The sequence below is a fragment of the Chiloscyllium plagiosum genome, unplaced genomic scaffold (assembly GCF_037043375.1).
Source record: "Chiloscyllium plagiosum isolate Xiang-an unplaced genomic scaffold, Cpla_swu_hap1 HiC_scaffold_16, whole genome shotgun sequence".
Lineage (NCBI taxonomy): Eukaryota > Metazoa > Chordata > Chondrichthyes > Orectolobiformes > Hemiscylliidae > Chiloscyllium > Chiloscyllium plagiosum.
Window position 1 is genome coordinate 59,493,126 of NW_028270154.1, and position 21,913 is coordinate 59,515,038.

At 39.7% G+C, this 21,913-nt stretch overlaps 1 protein-coding gene across 4 annotated transcripts in view; it reads left to right on the forward strand.

Annotated features, from left to right (window-relative positions):
• The window catches only part of ablim3 (actin binding LIM protein family, member 3), a 351,872-nt gene that overhangs the window by 324,271 nt on the left and 5,688 nt on the right, over nt 1–21,913 (forward strand). For 2 of the 4 annotated variants that reach the window (XM_087995438.1, XM_087995439.1), the window contains 4 exons: nt 2,524–2,553; nt 7,407–7,465; nt 8,485–8,545; nt 9,114–9,777. In XM_087995438.1, the coding sequence (XP_087851564.1) occupies nt 2,524–2,553; nt 7,407–7,465; nt 8,485–8,545; nt 9,114–9,232 (269 nt within the window). In that variant the 3' untranslated portion in view covers nt 9,233–9,777. Of the gene's footprint in view, nt 1–2,523; nt 2,554–7,406; nt 7,466–8,484; nt 8,546–9,113; nt 9,778–20,277; nt 20,359–21,913 lie in introns of those variants that run through there. The other 2 variants (XM_043703814.2, XM_087995437.1) reach the window with 2 other exon arrangements.

Genomic DNA, 21,913 nt, shown 5'->3' on the forward strand with positions numbered 1-21,913 from the left:
CAGTGACGACAGTGGCCATAACAGTAGGCTGGAAAGCTGAGGCACCCCGCCAAAGCAATTTCCAGGAACCGTGAAGTAATTCTATGCCCATCAGACAATTAACAGCTGGTTATTGGGGCTTCTGAAAGGCTGTTCTTAACTTTGTCATGTCTTCAGTTTCAGCAGTGCTACCAGGACTGGTGGCTGCTGTTGGTACTGCAGCCAGGTCTGAATCATAGATACTGTGTTGGAACTCAGGTAGCTGGAGCCAGGTGTGTGGCAACAAGGATGGTTTGACAATCTATACTGAGGTCAAGGGACATATGTCTAACAGGGCAGCCCAGGCCGCTTACAGGGTTGGGGGGAATGCCTTCCATGGATCACAAGATGTCAATCAGGTTGTCAGCTTTTAATGAGGCCGATTCCCCACATTGTGAAGGGGCCCCTCCTATCCTAGCTGCGGTGGTGGTGTGATGAGGCTATTAAATGACTACTTAAAAGCCTCAATGGACCTCCAGGTGGGAAGAACATCCTTGATTTTGCCCATCCTGGTTGGAATGGACAGGGTTTGGGAGGTGACGGGGTCTCAACTACCTGCCTTTCCTCCTAATTCCACAGCCCTCCACCCTTGTGCCCCTGCATTCCAACCTACTTTTGATGGCTGCATTAAATTCCAGCCCTGAGGTAGATATGGTTCCCAGGAACTCATTGTATTTCTGATATGCAGGTTCAGGTGCTGAGCCTGACCTTGGTCTAAGTTTGGTTGTACATTGCTACAGACTTTATCAGAGAAAGTCAGTGAAGAGAGTATATAGCTATTTTATTGCTACATTTCTGGGCAATATTTAAAACTTCTGCAACTTTTTAAAGTAAATGTATGGGAAAAGATATCTGGGCTACTTTGGATTATGTAGAAACATAGAAAATCAAAGCAGGAATAGGTCATTTGGGCCTTGGAAGCTGTTCCGCTATTCAATATGCTCATGGCTAATTATCTAACTCAGTACTCTGTGTAGCCACTTTCTCCCCATCCATAATCTTTTATCCCTTTGGCCATATAGCTATCTCCTCCTTGAAGACATTCAGTACCTTTGCCTCTATTGCTTTCTGTGGCAGAGAATTCCTTGGCTCATCAGCCTCTGGGTGGAGTCATTTCTCCTCAATTTAGACATAAATGTCCTACCCCAAAGCCTTTGTCAGTGATCCCTGGTTCTGGACTCTCGGTCATTGGGATTATCCTTCCTGCATTTACCCTGTATAGCCTTGTTAGAGTTGTTGGTTTCTATCAAATCCTCTAATTCTTCTAAACTCTTCTAAGTGAATATAATCATAACCAATCAGTCTCTCTTCATATTTCAATTTTATCATCACAGGAATCAGGCTGGGAAATTTTCTTGCACTCCCAGAACATCCTTTGTCAGATAAGGAGATCAAGGGGTTCTAGCACGGATCCCTGCAGGATCCCATCAGTCCCTGGCATTCCTAGTCTTTGTTTTCAGTCGAACAGCAGTCAACACCCATGCTAATATGTTACCCCCAATCCCATGTACTTTAATTTTACATGCTAATCTCTTATGTGAGACCTTAAGTCCAAATAAACCATTTCTATTCATTCCCCTCAGGTTACATTCTTGAAAAATTCCAGTAGATTTGTCAAACATGATTTCCCTTTCATAAATACATGCTGACTCTGCCCAATCCTGTCACTACATTTCAAGAGCTTTGCTATTAAATCCTTTCTAATGGATCAAGAGGTACATGAGAATGACTGAGGAATGGCTGATTCTTTCATCACTGTTTTCTATATAAAGGTACAGCTGTTTACTGTATGACACTCCCTCATAGCCCAGCCAAGATCATGATTTCAGCATGAGTGAACTTTTATTTTGAGTCTGTGAGAAGGTTTACAACTATTTAACAAAGAACTCAGCTGACTTTGTCATACTTCATGCTTCTTCTCAATTTTTTTCCCCAACTTACAGTCTGAAAATTGTTGCAACCTCTCTTGGTGAGAATTGTTAAAGGAGGGCTATGGGCAAGTTGTGAGACTGGGAGCTTCTTGGAGTGGGAGTACAGCAGTTATAACTGAACCAGGGTTCCATGGTGACAGAGGCTACTTCTGAGCTCACAATCCTAAAGTAAAACCCTAACACAAAGCTTGTTGTTCAGCTGCAGGAAGGAAGTGACTTTAAAGCCAGTTAAACAATGTGAATTCCAATTATCTAGGTGTCATCAGTAACCGTGTTTTTGCGCACATGTACAGGACATTCCAGTTATGTCTCATAAGTTTAAAAAAAGACACTATAGGCTAGGATTATCTTGCATTTGGTAGTAAATGCAGTTGCAGCTCCCCTTCAGTTAAATGATATGAATTGTATTATAATTTCCCACATCCAAGGATATATATTAAGCAAATGCTTTATCATCAAGAAAAATGCTTGATGATAAAATATTTTAACTAGTTTTTGGGAAGAGACACAGTTCATGGTACTGGATGTCATCTCTCTGTTTTATTCTAATTTACTTTTAATCCTCTGATTACAGCTCCCAGAGGAACATATATGGGAGATAGCGGTAAGTAAAAGACATTTTGCTGAAAAAGTTAAATATTCATATTTCCAGACATCCCCCTTTACAACTGTCTACAACTTACTTCAGTGTGCAAACACTGTTTTACAGAACCACTTGACCAGTTTTATGTCCTCTCACACATGATGCAAAGTTTGAGTTGCTTTCTGCATATCAGTGCTGGACAGATCTTTGCTGGTTGAAATCATTAACAGCCTAATTTTAATTTTGCTTGCTTAATAACCAAAAAAAGATAATAGAACACTGCAGTTGCTATTTGTGGTATAACAACAGTATACTCTGTACAATCGCAGCCATATTTCATCACATAATTTGTTACTGCATTTTTTGAGCAGTTTAATATTGTGCTATGTTTTATTATGTAATGCAGTATCATATTTCATTAAATAATTACATGCTAGATTTTCATTTCAGAGGTTTGTGCTGCATTTCATTACATTTCTGTAACATTCACCATCAGTACATTACGAGTTGGCAAATTCTGACAGTTGTGTACAGTATAGGACACAATGTGTATTCCTGTTCATGATTTGATTTTTAGAAATATGTCTTGACTATAATGCATACTTGGTGATTGACCTTTTTTTAGCATTTGTATAAGTTTCTATTGGTTTTGTATGGAGAGGTATGGTTAATAAGTTTGCAGATGACATCAAATTAGGTGGTGTAGTGGACAGTGAAGATTATCTCAGAGTAGAACAGGACCTTGATCTGACCGGCCAATAGGCCAAGGAGCAGCAGATGGAGTTTAATTTAGTGAAATGTAAGTTGTTGCATTTTGGTAGAGCAAATCAGGGCAGGACTTACACAATTAATGTTGGAGCTCTGGGGACTGTTGCTGAACAGAGACGTGGGATGCAGATGCCTGGTTCCTTGAAAGTGGAGTAGCAGATAGACAGGGTTTGGAAGAAGGCATTTGGTACACTTGGATCAGAACATTTGAGGAAAGGAAATGGAGATGCCATATTGCAGTTATAAGGCACATTGATGAGGCCAATTTTGGAATACCGTGTTCAATTCTGATTACCCTCCTATAGGAAGGATGTTGTTAAACTTGAGTGGGTGCAGAAAATATTTACAAGAATGTTGCCAGGACTGGAGAGTTGGAGTTATATGGAGAGGCCAAATGGGCTGGGGCTTTTTTGTCTGGAATGTTGGAGACTGAGGGGTCACCTCATGGAGGTTTATGAAATCATGAGGGCCATGGATAACGTGAATAGCCAAGATCTTTTTCCTAGGGTGGGAAGTCAAAACCTAGAGGGTTTAGGTTTAAGATGAGAGTGGAAAGATTTAAAAATGATCTGAGGGGCAACTTTTTCACATAGAGGATGGTACTTGTATGCCAGAGAAATGGTGGAAACTGGTACAATTTCATTTAAAAGCCATGATGTGGAGGAGCTGGTGTTGGACTGGGGTGGACAAAGTTAAAAATCACACAACACCAGGTTATAGTCCAACAGGTTTAATTGGAAGCACTAGCTTTTTGAGCACTGCTCCTTCATCAGGTAGCTGTGGAGCAGGACCATAAGACACAGAATTTATAGCCAAAAATTACAGTGTCATGCAATTGAAACAACATATTGAACAAACCTAGATTGTTGTTAAGTTTTTCATCTTTTAGAATGGGTTGCAGGTTTTGATTCAATAATATGTAAATCCCAGGCTACTTTTAAGTCACGTTTTCAAGATAACTTAAGGCATATAAAAAAAAGTGGCATCTCAGCTCAGACAATCCATTAAAGGTGTATGGTTAGAGTCTGTCTGTATCCCAATCTTGAGTCAGACTGGTTCTATTTCCAAAGTGGAATTTTAAAAATAGTACATGAATTGACTGCCTGCAGGTTGTGCATTTTTTGAGCAAAATAAAATGTACCTGAAAATATAATTCTGCAAATGGGCGGCACGGTGGCACAGTGGTTAGCATTGCTGCCTCACAGCACCAGAGACCTGGGTTCAATTCCCGACTCAGGCGACTGACTGTGTGGAGTTTGCACGTTCTCCCCGTGTCTGCGTGGGTTTCCTCCAGGTGCTCCGGTTTCCTCCCACAGTCCAAAGATGTGCAGGTCAGGTGAATTGGCCATGCTAAATTGTCCGTAGTGTTAGGTAAAGGGGTAAATGTAGGGGAATGGGTGGGTTGCGCTTCGGCGGGTTGGTGTGAACTTGTTGGGCTGAAGGGCCTGTTTCCACACTGTAAGTAATCTCTAATTAAATACAAATTCACCCCATTGACTTATATGTGTGTGAGAGAGAGAGAGAGAGAAAATACGTGTGAGTGTGTTTGCATGTGTGCTAGCTTGGTAAAGTGTGTGAGAGTGTGGGGGGTGTATGAGAGTGTGTGTGTGTGAGTGTATAGTGCAATGGGGTCACCTGTAGTGTGACATGAATTCAAGGTCCCGGTTGAGGCCATCCTTGTGGGTACCGAACTTTGGATATCAGCTCCTGCTCCGCCACTTTGCGTTGTCGCCTGTCCCGAAGTCCACCTTGGAGGACAGTCACTCGAAGAGCCAAGGCCAAATGTCCCTGACTGCCAAAGTGTTCCCCAACTGGGAGGGGACACTCCTGTCTGCAATTGTTGCGCGGTGTCCATTCATCCATTACCGTTGCATCTGCATGGTCTCGCCAATGTACCATGCGCAGGGCATCCTTGCCCACAGCTTATGAGGTTGATCACGTTGGCTAGTCATGTGAGTACCTGCCAAGTACCACATTACAACAATGGATGAAAGGACACCAGGCAACAATCCCAGGCAGGGGTATTCCGTCCCATTCGGGGAACACTTCAGCAATCAGGGACATTCGGCCTCGGATCTTTGGGTGACCATCCTCCAAGGTGGACTTTGGGACAGGCAACAATCCAAAATGGCCGATCAGAGGCTGATAGCCAAGTTCGGTACCCATGAGGATGGCCTCAACTAGGACCTTAGGTTCACGTCACATTACAGGTGACCCCACTACTGTATATACCCTCTCACACACAACACTCTTACCTACTCAGACACTCACATAGACCATGTCTCAAACACACACTCTCTCATACACACACATATACACCACACACACCCTCTCACAGACTTATACTGCATCACACTCACACACACACACACTTTACTAAGCTTGCACACACGCAAACACGCGCACACACTCTCACGTGTACTTACTCACACACACACACACACACACACTCACATGCACATTCTCTCTCTCTCTCTCTCACGCACACACGCACGTGCACACGCATTTAAGTTTATGGAGTGAATTTGTATTTGCAAAATTATATTTTCAGATACATTCTATTTTGCTCAAAAATGCACAATCTGCAGGCAATCAATTCATGTAATATTTTGTAAATTCCACTTTGGAAATAGAACCAGTCCGACTCAAGATTAGGATACAGACAAACTCTAACCTCACACCTTTAATGCATTGCCTGAGCTGAGCTGTTACTTTGTTTTTAAAAACGTTATCTCAAAAATTTGGGATTTACATATTAATGAACCGAAACCTGTAACCCATTTTAAAAGATGAAAGACAACAACAATCTAGGTTTGTTCAATATATCATTTCAGTTGCATGACACTGTAATTTTTGTCTATAAATTCTGTATCTTATAGTCCTGCTCCACAACTACCTGATGAAGGAGCAGTGCTCCGAAAGCTAGTGCTTCCAAATAAATATGTTGGACTATAACCTCGTGATTTTTAACATTTAAAAGGCATCTGGATGGGTATATAAATAGGAAGGGTTTACAGAGATATGGGCCAAATGCTGGCAAACAGAACTAGGTCAGATTGGGATGCCTGGTTGTCACAGAGGAGTTGGATCAAAACTCCTATTTCCATGCTGCATGACTCTATGATTCTAATTCACATATCTTGATTTGATTTATTATTATCACATGTGCCTAGGTACAGTGAAAAGTTTTGTTCTGTGTGCAGTACAGGCAGATCACACCATACAAAGTGCATAAGGGTAATAGAACAGTGAGAAATACAATGTTACAACTTCAGAGAAGGTGCACACAGAGCAAGTTCAACGTTAAATTTGAAAATTGAGAGATTCATTCAGAAGTCTAATAACAGCGGGGAAGAACCTGTTCTTGAATCTGTATTTATTGCACTATATGTAATCATGTTTATTATATGTCAGTTTATTTGTATTTTTTAAGTTACAGTGCTGAATACTGCAAAAGATATCCCTTGAATTTGCTTAGCTCTTGTTGTTCTGCTGTGTGTTTGTGATTCTGGAGCCTCCTTTATTTGACGTCTAGATCCTTTTCCCCAGCTGGCATGGCACATGTTACAGTGTCGTCCTTATGTCTGCTATTCTTCATAGTGGGACCTGCCTAGACTTCACTCAAATCTGTTCAACATAGGGGAGGAGGCGATGTGAGACTTCCTCTGTGTGCTATTTATAACTAAATTATTACCGTCTGTATGAAGAACATGTATAGGAGTTCCAGCAAATACCAAGTTGGTCTTATGTGCATGATGTTTCAGCCTTTTTCAAAACAAAACATAGTATTACACTTTAACATAATTTTTTTAAAATGTCATCCTCTATTATGATTGTTGAACTTGGTTACATTGAGTAATGGTATTTCAACCTCATCCAACTTCAATCTATCAACTTGCTTGTGTATTTATGATTCTGGCTGATTGGATGGAACAAGATTCCTCCACATGTTAACATTAAGCACCATCTAGTGGTTTTAAGAGGAATTACATAGTATAAATTCATCAGGTACAATGAAATAACTTCCACCATGATGTTAGCTTAGGATTTTGAGAAAAACAACCTTAAATCAACCCGAAGATGAATTATTACTTTGCTTATTACAGATCCACTAATTTCCAAGTCTGCTTCTCTTCCTGCCTATATGAGAAATGGTTTGCACAGGGTAAGGTTGAATTAATTCCTCTCACAGTTGGTTTATCACCTAAAGAAGGAAAGTACAAGTGTACATTCAGTATAAATGTCTGCTTCTGTCTGATTTTATATGTATCAATTTTCCCTCAGCCCCTTGTCCTTGTGAAGATGTTTCAAATGTATTGTAATTTTCCTTGCTCCAAGTATCCAGCTGATACTCAAATTTCAGGCTCTCTTCTTCTCAGTCCATGACTTAAGAGATGTCAGTGTTTGCATCAGGGAATTTAAAAAACATTGAATATATCATCAAGGAAGGATATTATCAAGCTGGAGAGGGTTCAGAAGAGGTTTACCAGATAGTTGCCAGGTATGGAAGGTTTGAGTTATAAAGAAAGGCTGGATAGGCTGGAACATTTTTTACTGGAGCGTAGATTGAGAGGCAACTTGATAAAAGTGTATAAAATAATGAGAGGTGTGGGTAAAGTTAATGGTAGTTGTCTTTTCCCTCGGAGGGGGATTTCAACACTAGGGGGCATATTTTTAAGGTGAGGAGAGATTTTAAAAAGACATAAGACGCAAATATTTTACACAAAGGCTGGTTCATGTGTGAAATGAACTTCCTGAGGAAGTGGTAGTTGCAAGTACAATTACAATGTTTAAAAGATGTTTGAATAGATACATGAATAGGAAAAGTTTTAAGAGATATGGGCCAGGAGCCGGTAGGACTAGTATAGTTTGGGATTATGTTCGGCTTGGATTGGTTGGACTAAAGAGTCTGTTTCCATGCTGTGTGTCTCTAAACAATTGTGTGGTGTTATAAATTAAAATTTCTAATTGTACATTTGCATATTCTGTGCAAGTTTGTAACAAACTAGATAGATCTGTAAAATAGATTTGTTATTATCTTGATCAAATCAACCATTATCATAATACTTTATTTTATCCACTTGCACTTGAGTACTAGTGGTGAAATAGAATTGAAAGAACCTTGTCTAAAATTGCATGTAACTAACAAATTATTTATTTTCATCCAATGCCATACACCTTTAGCCTCAGAGTGCTGACATTTTCCAATATGACAACGACAGTTCTGTTAACTGGGGAATGAGAGGTAATTATTAAAATTGGTTGGATATAATAAAATGTAAAATGCTTAACTAAAAACACATTTGTGAGTCCAGTTTTATTGTCAAAATAATGTTAAGTGTATTGAATGTTCTTTGCATAATGTTAGAGTAATGGGCACACGCAGTACTGACAATTAAAAGAGAAGGTATCTCCTTCCCTTCCCCATCATACAATCAAGATTGAATTAGCTAAAGGCAGTTCAGAACTTCTATACTGTAAGGATCATTATATCTATTGTTTAGTAGTTTATATCTAAATTTTACGGGAATGGGAAAATCATAGCACCAGTGTGCATTACTGTGCACCAGGTTGAAAATGCATATGAAAGAGATCAAAGACTGCACTTAAAATGTTGATGAACTATAATATGGAATAATGTCATTGCAATTTGTCATCAGTGTCCCTGAGTGAAAATCTGTCCCTTAATACCTGAAACCATTGACGAGCAATAATGAAATACATAGATGAGGTGCTGTTTACACATAACTCTGCTGGTATGATTTTGTTTAGTGTCCTGTTTCAAGTAAAATATGTTCTCTTTTTTTTTTCAGAATACAAGGTAAAACCTTCAGTTTGGAGCCCATGGCCCTTGATTGAGTCCTGTGATGCTGCATCAATGATTAAAAGAAAGAACTGTTTTCTACTGGTGCTACTGGTTACTTCACAATAATAATGTCATATTTGATAGCTAGCTGACCATCTCTCAGAATCATAAAATTGTTATGATGCAGAAGGAGGCCATTCGGTCTATCATGCCTGCACTGGCTGGTTCACTAAGAATCATCGCCTATTGGCAATCTTCTGCTTTATCCCCATAGTCTCGCACATTACTGTTATCCAGATAATCATCCAATACCCTCTTGAACAGCTCAACTTAACCTACATCCACCATTGTTCCAGGCAGTGCATTCCATGTCCTACCTATTTGCTGGATGAATATGTTTTTCCTTACTTCACCCTTGCTTCTTTTGCAGATCATTTTAAGTCAATTTAAGTTGTTCCTTTAACAAGCAGGAACAGCTTCTCCAAATCTGTTCTATCCACCCCATTCATGATTTTGAAAGTGCCTATGTGGAGTGTCTTTCTCCATCATTACAGTAGGATTGTATTTATATTTTTCCAACAAAACAACATTACTATACATCATAATTTCAGACAATGTCATGCCATCCTATAAAGGTTTTCTAAGTGAGAGTGAGCTAAAGATCTTTGTCATGCATTATTTACACCTACGAATTTATATCATAATTTTCTTACCATGCAGAGTCTATTACCTTCCTACTAATATTATTTAGTTACTACCCAGAATGGTGAAGGCCTTCTGTTGCTATTACAAAATTAGAACTGATCATTCCTTCTCCTCCTCCTCCTCCTCCTCCTACTCCACTTCTTCTTCCTCTTCCTCCTCTTTCTCATCTTCCTTTTCTGTTTGGCTTCTTACCCTGAGGTAATGCCTTGTCCACTTTTTCAGTATAATATGGTAATCCTTTTACCTGAAAAAAAAGTCTGCTGTTTAAATTCATAATGACATTATGTTAGTCAAAGTAAGTGCTAAGTCAACCATTTCAAATAAGTTGGTGTTTGCAATAAGTCTTTATCCCTGTAATTGCTCAAGGCCTGAAATCATTACGTTATGCTTAAACTTCCTATGTACCTTCAACCAAAGTATGAAAAATGTCATGCAACATACCCCTCTTCTTCCTGCGATAATTGATTTTCATTCACCAAACTGTAAAATCTTTTAATACTTATCCTGTATATACTCCTCAATATTGAAAAACCTTACATCATTTTCCCTGTGCTCCAATAAATAACACCCCTGTTTTTCTAGCCTTTCAACATGGCAGCAACCTCTCCTTCCTGATTTTATTTCAGTGAATCTTTGCTGTACTATTTCCTGTGACTCTAATACCTTTTCTATAATAAGGTGCCCAAAAATACGTAAAGAACTCCAATAATTGCCTAATCAATATCTTCATTCAATATTATTTCTCTATTCAATGTACCTGAATATAAAATGCAGAATTCCATTTGCTTTTATCATGGTATTTTGTTACTGAATTCTCTCCTTCAAAGATTCCAAAGTCAAGTAGATCCTTTCTTCCTGGATGCTGCCTGAACTTCTGTGCTCTTCCAGCACCACTAATCCAGAACCTTTCTTCCACTAATCTGTTGCAAGTCTTGCCATCAAAGGTATTCTTCTTTTTGGGTCTGTGTCCAGCTTGAGTTACATTTGAGTCTTATCAGCCTACTCTCTGAACCTTTCAATGGTTTCTTGTAGATTTTTCCTCTCCTATCCCTAAGGAATGCCACTGCCTAATTTCTGCTGAAATGAAAAAGAATCTAATAATTCCCTATTTATCACTTTGCATTCTTAGCCAGCTATGTCCATGCAGCTTCTTTTGCTTTATTGCCAAGGACTGCAACAAATCTCTTATTTAGCACCCGTCAAACATCTTGTAAATATTTTAAATTAATTCCATTCTTTTCATGTTCACATATTTTAGGATTTCCTGAAATAATACAGCGCATTTGATTCAGTTTGATGCACTCTTCAGCGAAACTGATTAGTGACTGGCATACAATTTGGCTGCAATTTGCACAATTAACAACATTTGATTGATAAATTGTAAGAATATAGGTTAATTGGAGCAGTGATGGCACAGACTGTAATTGTGTCTAAACTGTATTTCCAAGAATGACAAGAAAATATTCCCATTTTGATTGAGTAGAAATATTTTAGAAAAATTAAGCAAATATACCAGTTGTATTTTGCAGTCAGAGGCAAAAGAATGCCAATCACAATTGATTGCACTCAGACTGTGAGCATTAGTGTTGTGAGTTGTGGTTGTCCGTGAGGAAGCTGTCTTCCAGTCCAAGGATGATGTCCCTTCATGAGATTTTGCAATTGGTCTTGATGTGACTGAGCAGGCCAATGTTCGATTTGCTAACCTTTGGATACTTGAAGGAGTTGTGGAGTTAAGACAGCAGGCATCTCTTCCCTTCTCCGCTGTCACCCTTCCTCTTTTTAAGGCATTGGGACTCAAAACATGATGCAGTTTGATGAACTGGTCGGCACTATTCTGAGCAAATTCTTCCAGTTATTAATATCAATACTGCTGCACTTCAAGGAGAACTCCAGGGTGTTTTTGAAAGTTCTTTTTTCTTTGTCCTGCCATGGAAGATTGGCTGCTTTCAAGCATCTCTTTTGAAAAGAAAGCACATTAGCACAGTATCCTCTACAGGAGCTATGAGACTTATACCATCAAAATAAGTAACTCTGGAGCAAATTTTCTCCTAATTTTCCAAGGCAAGCGTTTTGATGGGAACCAATGCACCACCCCCACCAGCAATATAACTCACCCAACTGCCTGCCAATCAGCTCAATAAAAGCTGACAGGCAAAAAAAGGAGAGTATCTCACCTGCTTGTAATCCAGCCAGGGTCACCAGAACTTCTGCATCTTAAAATTTGCCAGTCAAGTCCTACTCCTCAGGCAATCCAGCAGGTTTTTCTTTCTACCTTTTTTTGTGAGATTGAGAGTCACAGAGAGAGGGGCACTTCAGGGGGATCAGAGGCAGAAGCTGAGGGGAGAGAGATGGGTGGTCCGGGGGATAAGAGGCAGAAACTGGGGGGAGTAGAGTGACTTTCAGATGCCACCCTCTATGCCCAGCTTCATCTATGTCTCAGATTACTCATAGCTTGGGGTAGTTGAAGGACCTTCTTCCCCATCCTCACCACACCCCAACATGCAAATCCCTGACTCGGACAGCGGGTGGCAATGGTTTAACATTTGAGAAGCTAAAGCCTTTTAGAGGTCACAGAGGTCTACAGCATAAAGAGAAAGACCATTCGGTCCATAGTGCTGATTAAAGCAAGCGCCTAACTATTCTAATGCCATTTCCAGTACCTGGCTTTGTATGCCTTAGCATTGCAAGTGCAAGTCTAAATACTTTGTAAATGTTAGGAGGGTTTCTGCCACTACCACCCTTACGTGCAGTGAGTTCCAGATTCCCAACTCCCTCTGGGTAAAAAAGTATTTTTTCACATCTTGCCTAAACCTCTGCAGCTTACCTTAAATCTATGCCACCTAGTCATTGATCTCTCCATCTAAGGAAACGTTTGTTTCTGTCAACTTTTTCTGCCCCTCATAATGTTATACATCTTAATCATGTTCTCTCTCAATCTCTTCTGCTCCAATGAAAACAACCTTAGTCTGTCCAATCTCTGGTTGTAACTGAAACTCTCCATCAGTTTTCATTTGATAATTGTGTCTAAACCGTATTCCCAAGAATGACAAGAAAATAATCCCATTTTGATTGAGTAGAAAAATTTTAGAAAAATTAAGCAAATATACGGGCGGCACGGTGGCTCAGTGGTTAGCACTGCTGCCTCACAGCGCCAGAGACCAGGTTCGATTCCCACGTCAGGCGACTGACTGTGTGGAGTTTGCATATTCTCCCCGTGTCTGCGTGGGTTTCCTCCGGGTGCTCCGGTTTCCTCCCACAGTCCAAAAATGTGCAGGTTAGGTGAATTGGCCATGCTAAATTGTCCGTAGTGTTAGGTAGGGGGTAAATGTAGGGGTATGGGTGGTTTGCGCTTCGGCGGGTCGGTGTGGACTTGTTGGGCCGAAGGGCCTGTTTCCACACTGTAAAGTTATCTAATCTAATACCGGTCATATTTTGCAATCAGAGGCAAACGAATGCCAATCACAATTGATTGCACTCAGACTGTGAGCATTAATGTGCTTTCCCCAGGTAAAATCTGGGTAAATCTCCTCTGCACCCTCTCTAGTGCCATCATATCCCTCTTATAATGTTTTCAGAACTGCACACCATCCCCTAGCTGTGGCTCAACAGTATTTTATACAGATTCAGCATAACTTCTCTGCTCTTATGTCTTGGCTAATGAAAGCAAGGATCGCAAATGCCTTCTTAACTACTTTCTCCACGTGTCCTGATATTTTAAAGGACCAAAGTAAATGCACACCCAGGTCCCTCATATCCTTGGTGCTTCCCAGAAATCTATCATCCATCATGAGTTCTCTTGGCTTGATTGACCTGCCTAAAAATTGGAGGTGTAGTGCACTGCGAAGAAGGTTACCTCAGAGTACAATGGGATCTTGATCAGATGCGCCAATGGGCTGAGGAGTGGCAGATGGAGTTTAATTTAGATAAATTTGACATGCTGCATTTTGGAAAGGCAAATCAGAGCAGGACTTCTACACTTAATGGGAAGGTCCTGGGGAGTATTTCTGAACAAAGAGATCTTGGAGTGCAGGTTCACAGCTTCTTGAAAGCGGAGTCTCAGGTTGACAGGACAGTGAAGAAGGCATTTAATATACTTGCCTTTATTGGTCAGTGCATTGAATATAGGAGCTCTGAGGTCATGTTGCAACTGTACAGGTTATTGGTTAGGCCACTTTTGGTCTACTGTGTGCAATTCTGGTCTCCCAGCTACAGGAAGGACATTGTGAAACTTGAAAGTATTCAGAAAAGATTTACAAGGATGTTGCCAGGGTTGGAGTGTTTGAGCTGAAGGGAAAGACTGAATAGGCTGGGGCTGTTTTCTCTGGATGGTTGGAGGCTGAGGGGTGACCTTATAGAGGGTTACAAAATCATGAGGGACATGGATGGGATAAATAGACAAGGTCTTTTCCCCAGGGTGGACGAGTCCAAAACTGGAGGGCATAGGTTTAAGGAGAAATATTTATAAGGGACCCAAAGGGGAACATTTTCACGTGTGTGGAATGAGTTGCAAGAGGAAGTGGTGGAGACTAATACAATTGCAACATTTTAAAGGTATTTGTATAAGTCTATAAATAGGAAGGGTTTGGAGTGATATGGGTCGGGTGCTGGCAGGTGGGACTAGATTGGGTTGGGATATCTGGCCGGCATGGATGGGTTGGACTGAAGGGTCTGTTTCCGTGCTGTACATCTCTCTGGCTCTAATGCATCTAACTATGGGCAATTTCACCTAACCTGCACATCTTTGTGACGGTGTGAAGAAACTGGAGCACCCGGAAGAAACCCACGCAGACACAGGGAGAATGTGCAAACTCCACACAGACAGTCCCCCAAGGCAGGAACTGAGCCCGGGTCCTGGTGCTGTGAGGCAGCAGTGTTAACCACTGTGCTACCGTGCCACCCATGACTGGCAGGGACAAGTGATTTTAACCTTTAATGAGATGCTGAGACAACATTTGGTATGTGGAATTAATGACGTAACCTTGAAAAGTGCCCACTAGCTGAAGTGCAATGGACTTCAAACAAGCACTACATCTGGCTTTGTCACTGGAAAATGCAACAATTAGAGCATAAGAGTTGCAGGATATTCCGATAAAAGTGGACACCCTCACCATTCTAACAGAGTTTGAGGAACACCACCTAAGTGAATGCATTTGCATAGTCTCACTCAGGACATATTATGAGCATAGCGACTCTAGATCAGCCTATAGCAAAATCCCAAAACAAAGCCAAGTCTCAGCCAAACAGTTTGAAGTTTCTTGAGGATGCGGGCCAGCAAGCCATTGTGGTTGTTGCCTGTGTGCAGACTTATGACAGCAAAAGAGTCCCACTGCACCTATATTGAGTAAGAGAACTCATGGGTCTTTATCCGGGAGAGTGCACATCCTGAAAAGTCCACCTATAAAGATGGGTCAGAACAGTTACATTGCTTAGCAACATCCAAATCAGAACCAATCAAAATAAATGTCTGGTTAAACAATCACCCAGTTCTAATGAAGATCGATACCAGCACAGCTGTTTCAGTGATTGCAGAACCAGACATTAACAAGATTCGCTCTGGACCTCAACCCTTAAGTTTCCCCAAGGCCCCAGCAAGACCCCAAGACCTCAGCAAGACTGAGAATGTACACCATGGAACTGTTACAGATCAAGGGCATGGTTCCAGTTTCTTATGAGAAGAGCACTTGAAGTTTGAGACTATCCAGGAGAAAGCAGTCCGCTTGAGTGACACCACATCCAGTCCCTCCACCACTGATGCAGCAGTGTGTACGGTTTACTAGATGCACTGGAAATATTCACCAAGACTCCTTAGGTAGTTCTCCTCCAAGCCACAAACCATCCTAATTTAGAATTATATTGTCATTTCTTCTTTAATGTTAGGTCAAAATCCTGGAACTCCCTCGCATTATTGGCATGTTGCCCCTAACTTTTATTTCTGTTGCTCTTACCTCTGAATTCTGCACATGACAGTAACTTCCACATCTGAAAGTCAATGTGGCAGCATATCGATTGGGACATGTGGAATAGCTGCACAGGTTAGAAAGACTGCTGATTGCTAGTGTATCTGACACACCACGTCTAAAATTACATGTGGGCCAGACAGGAAAAGAACAGTAGATTTCCTTTCCTAAATGGCATTAGTAAATCAGATGGATTTAAACAACAACCAACGATGGTTTTATTGTAATCATTAGACTTTTAATTGAATTGTTTGCTGAGATTCAGTCCAGGTCCCAGACATGTGTCTCTGATATTAGTCCAGTGACAATACCACTACGCCAATATCTCCCTTAAAAGGGCTATAATAAGGCCTGGTTGGTCTAGTGTGATAAAAGAAAGCCGTTTTGTAACCTAATGGGAAGAGGCTGTCATGTAGAACAAGTAATAGTTTGTTTACAAGTTAGCAACTCATAGCATTTTTATGATAAACATTGTTGCAGAGACCATAAGGAGGATCAGGATAGTAGGTCCATCAAGTCCTAAGCAGTTCCGCTCTCACACCTATCATCAGAACTGGAGGTGCTTATGACAATCCGTACTATTTACACTTTCAAACCCTGTCAGAACCATAGACAACAATCCCAGCAGCAACTCCACCTACAATGCTGCTCCACTTTAGAAAGTGCAAGCTAGCTACAAGCTAGTTTTAAGTGATGTTAACAACTGACTGTATAGATTCCCTGCTGAACCATTCAACTAATAAACAGTCCACTAAGCACTGACTGAATGCAGAGATCACTCAAATAAAGTATGCAGCACAATACTGTATAAACCTGCATTGCAATCAATAGACATGGGTTAACTATGCATGGTGTCTGTAAAAACAAAATCTCACATAGATTAGATTGTCATCTACTTGAGGGGGTGCTGCGGAATGTCAGTGTTCCATGTTCAGCAGATGTTCTTACTCTATAATAGCATTCTGTACACAGAGACAATGATTTACATAACATCAATAGAATTATTCATCCAAACAACAGTCACCATATTTGCCATTACATAAACAATCCTCAAATAATGGAAAAATATTTCATTTCTATTGTTCCAACTCTCGAACAAGCCTCTCATTGAAAGACTGCAATAAACAGCATCCTCTTATTAACACACTTCTGCCTAAGACACGCATGTACTAAACTCTCATACAGCACATTTCCTGCTTACGCATTATCATAGCAAACTGCTTGTTAATAACACTGAAGTAATACAGCTCTCACATTTGCACCTTTGTGTTCAAAGCTGGAGGTTTTCCCACCATTACCTACATTTGCAAATGTAAACTTTTATTGTTTTGACAGCTGTAGAGAAATTGGGGCTTTATTTAAAAGTAAAACCATGGAACAGAATTCCTTTATTTGATGCAATTAGAAACATAAGGTTCTCGTTTCTATTGGGTTTGCTGAAGATTAGGGTGGAGAAAGTGAAGACTCAGATACTGGAGATCAGTGTCTAAAAGTGTGGCTCTGGAGAAGCACAGCAGTTCAGGCGGCATCCGAGGATCAGGAGAGTCGACTCAGATGATCCTCAGATGCTGCCTGATCAGCTGTGCTGTTCCAGCACAACACTTTTTGACTCTAAAGATTAGGATGACTAGGCCACATAAGGTGGAAAGACCAGCCTATCCTGGCTTTTGATTTTAATTCAGAATACTTCATCAGAACACCTGAACAAATATAATACTCTGTTACACCCTGTGAAGTAATCTAATCAGATTCAATTTGTATTGTTTCACAGATTATGCTGCTATCTTTGTTTTAAATTTTTTTTTATAGAATCCCAACAGTGTAGCAACAGGCCCTTCGGCCCAACAAGTCCACATGACCCTCCAAATAGAAACCCATCCAGATCTGTTGCCCTATCCTATATTTACCCCTGACTCCAGAACTTTCTTAAAGTTACATTCTCAAGTGAACTTTACACTCACTCAAATACATACACACTCTCTCTCACAGACACTCATAGCCTCTGCACACACACACTTGTGGGGTGAACTTGTACTTACAAAATTACATTTTATTTCGCTCAAAAATTGCATGAATCCATGTAAGATTCTGTAAATCCCTTTCTTAGGTTAGAATCAGTCTGAACATTGGGGTACAGATAGCCTCACACAGGGTACCTCACACCTTCAATGTTGAGTGCAGTTAAGAATGTAACTTTAAGGAAGTTCTGGAATTTACATTTGAAAGAACTGAACCCAACATGCCCATTCTAAAAGATGAGAGACTTAACAAACAATCCAGGTCTTTTTCAATATATAACATAAGTTACATCACACTGTAAACTTTTGCTATAAGTTCTGTGTCCTACGATCTTAAACTACACAACCACCTGATGAAGGAGAAGCGGTCCAAAAGCTAGTGCTTCCAAATAAACCTGTTGGACTATAACCTGCTGTTGTGTGATTTTTAAGAATATTCATTTAATTATTATAATGGACATTCTATTTGCTGAACTTTCATTAAGTTGATAATGAGAGGACAATCAGTGATCAATCAACCCTTCATCCTATAGATTTCACAGCCAGAAGTGTTGTGACCTTAAGCAAATTTCAAAACCAGTTTAAACTTTGGTTTCTCTTTGTTAGACTGGTTATCACTCTATAGGCTCCTGTTATCATTCAAACATCTACCACCTGTTTGAGCATAATGCTTGCCAGAACTGACTGACTTAAAGAGCACTACAAACAAGAATTAAATGCAATTAACTTCCAGGCCTGGCTTATAAACATATAGAAGTTTGTTTGTTCCTTTTTTTAAATAAGCTGCTGTTCATAGTATGAAGGATACCTTCAGCTTACAGTTCACAGCTCCAAACCAAAAATAATTTTTAAAAAAAATTAAAAAGGGTTCCAACAATTCCCTATTTCATTTACCCTACAGTGTCTTTAGAAATCTAGGCTCTAAGCGAGGGAATTACTCCCTAAACCTCTTTATCCTTGCACTTGCCTCTGTTTTTGTTTCCATTATATAGAAGGCAGAGGCATTTGTAGAGAGATTGTATAGCAAGATGGTCATTGCCCTCCTGCCTGTGCACTCTACCTGTGTAATGAGAATTAAAAACACCAGGTCTACAGTGCAAGAGGCATTTTTCTAACAGATTTTCCATTTTGAATACTGCTGGGAGAAATGTTTTCTCAGGGGAATACAGAGAGAGTAGAGTCTGATAACCCAGAAGGATTGTATGCAGCTTTGGTCTCCTTACCTATGAAAATATGTAACCGAAACAGAAACTATTGGAAAAACTCAACAGATTCGGCAGCATTTGTGGAGAAAAAGCAAGTTAACATTTCAGGTCCAGTGATGCTTCTTCAAAACTACAATTTCTGTTTTTGTATCAGAATTCAAGCATCCAATGGTCTTTGTTTCATTTATATTAGAAATATGTACTTGCTATAGAGGGAGTGCACCAAAGGTTCGCCAGACTGATTCTTGGGTTGGCAGGTTTGTCCTTTGAGGAGAATTGGGCCAAGTGAACCTGTGTTAATTGGAGTTGAAAAAAATGGGAGGAAATAAAGAGTGGAGCTGGAAAAAGCACAGTTGGTTGAGCTCATCAAAGGAGGAGGGGAGTCAATGTTTCAGGTCAGAACCTTTCTGATGCTTCTCCATCTGCTGTGATGTTTCCAGCTCCACTCTTTATCCACTCTGACTTCATCAGCATCTGCAGTTCTCACTATCTCCAAGAATGGGAGGGGATTGCAATGCAATGTTTAAAATCCTGACAGGGCTAGACATGCTGAACACAGGAAGAAAATCTTCCCGGACTAGAAGCTCTAGAATGGTGGGTCATAATCCCACAATAACAGGTTAGCCATTTCTGACTAAACTGAGGAATTATTTCCTCTTTGAGAGAGTGTGAATCTATGGATTTTTTTAAGCTAAAAGTGGTCAAAGGGAATGTGGGAGAATGATATTGAAATAAAGGATCATATCAAAAGACAGAGCACATTTGATGGACTGAATAACCTAATCCAGGTTCTATTTTCTCTGTTGCTCTGTTTAATATGCTACTTAAAATCTATCATTTTGATATCATGTTTGATCACCTTACCAAGTCTCTCATTTCGCTCAGTGTCAATTTTTTGACTGATTATTCTCCTGTCAAACACCTTTTAGATGATTTACTACATTAACAGCACTGTACAAATACAAATTGTTGGGTCAATGGAAGCATTTAAGAAATAATTTTAAAATTCCATGTGAAAACTGACAACAGCCGTTACAAAGCCACAGTAGTTACAAAGTGATCCATCCTAATTCTAGTGTCAAAAATGTATAAACTCTTTTCTGGAAACATAGCCTCATACTAAAATATACTGCAAGTATAGAAGAAAATTTGTTTTAATAATTGTATTGAATAGCAAGCCTTTCATCACTTGGTGTCCAATTTATTTGTTTCTTATTTACATTCTAAACCAAATACATTTGAAGTGGTTTGTATGTTACAATTGGTTGAGTTTTGTTTCTTTCCAGATTTATCCATTTCATCTGCTAATGGTAACCACCAGAGGTCGGAATAAGTTACCAAAAGATGTTGACAGAACAAGATTAGAGGTGTGTAATGTGAACCAACTGTGTTTCTGTAATATCTCAACAGGACTGCTGTTTCAAAATATTTGCATGAAGTCACCATTCACAATAAGCAGCAACAATCAAAAATCCATTTGTTTGAAAACAATGTACTGTATTTTATTTGTTTTGCACCAAATCATGTAACATTGTGTGTTTTTAAAAAAATAGAGAAAATGAAAGCTGGCACAGTTTGTGAATTGTAACACTTCAGAAGATGAGGAAAGAAATTTGCCTATCCAGTGTGTTTTCATTAACATAATGGCCACCTAATTGAAACATACAAGATTCTTTGAGAATTTGATAGGGCAGGTGCTGGCAGATCATCTCCTCTTGTGGGAGAGTCTAGGACCAGAGGGCATAATCTCAGGATAAGGGACAGATATATTTAAGACTGAGATAAGGAGGTTCTTCTCTTACAGGGTTGTGAATTTATTTGAGAGCTGTTGAGGCTGGATCATTAATTAGATTCAATATTGAGACAGACAAATGTTTTTAATCAGTAAGGGAATCAAGGGTTATGGGAAAAGGCAGGAAAGTGGAATTAAGAATTATCAGGTCAGCCATGGCCTCATTCAATGGCAGAGCAGACTCAATGGGTTGAATGGCCTACTTCTGTCCATGTATTTTATAGTCTTATGAAGCAGGTTAAATTACTAAAAGCTCAAAATAGTGCTAAACCTGAGTAATAGAATAAATTAATATTTTAAATTTTTTGAATCAATGAACAATAATACTGATAAATTCCATTTTCTATTCCTAATGAATACTGAAGTTCTCTCATTTGTTCTTCCTTATTCCGCTCATGTAACACCTTGAAGGATATCAGTGGTGCTATAAATTGAATCAACCAGTATCATGTATAGTATTGTGTAGAGAATGCAGTAATGCAAGGGAATGGTACAGATGTTTCACTCATCTGCAATTCTCAGTAAAGGAACATTCTTCAGCAGATTTTTGATCTATGTGTGGTAGCCAATTGACTGTATTTGTTGAGGGCTTCTGATTAATATCAGCACCATTTTTGAAACCTGTAAGTGCAGGAGCAAGTTGGAATCTGATGTCTGCATTATGCTAACTAGACCAAGTGATTTGTTTCGAAAGTGGTCTCATTTTGATTTGGTTTCTCCCACATAGAGCAGGCCAATTGTCTTGCATTGATGAGGATGATGTTAGGGTTCTCAGTTGTGCAAAACGTCATTGGCTATTGTTGACTAAGCAATAGAATTGGTCACCTCTACCTTCTGGCATTTCATTGGCTAATAATGGAGAATATAAAAATCCACAAGTTTGTTGTATTCTATTCACAGCAAGACTGAACAGTTGATGTGTTAAAGATGAGATAGGTTAAGATATGCTTGAGTATATGAGGCACCTACTTACTTATCCAGTGTTGATTATATGTTTCCACAGGACACAAATATATTCATAATCTCTGTATTTAATAAAGTATATATATATGTTATTAAGACAGTACTGATAAGCTAAACCCTTTTGAGTGCTTTAGTTGGCAAATATACCATTCAGAGTGCTCAGAGGC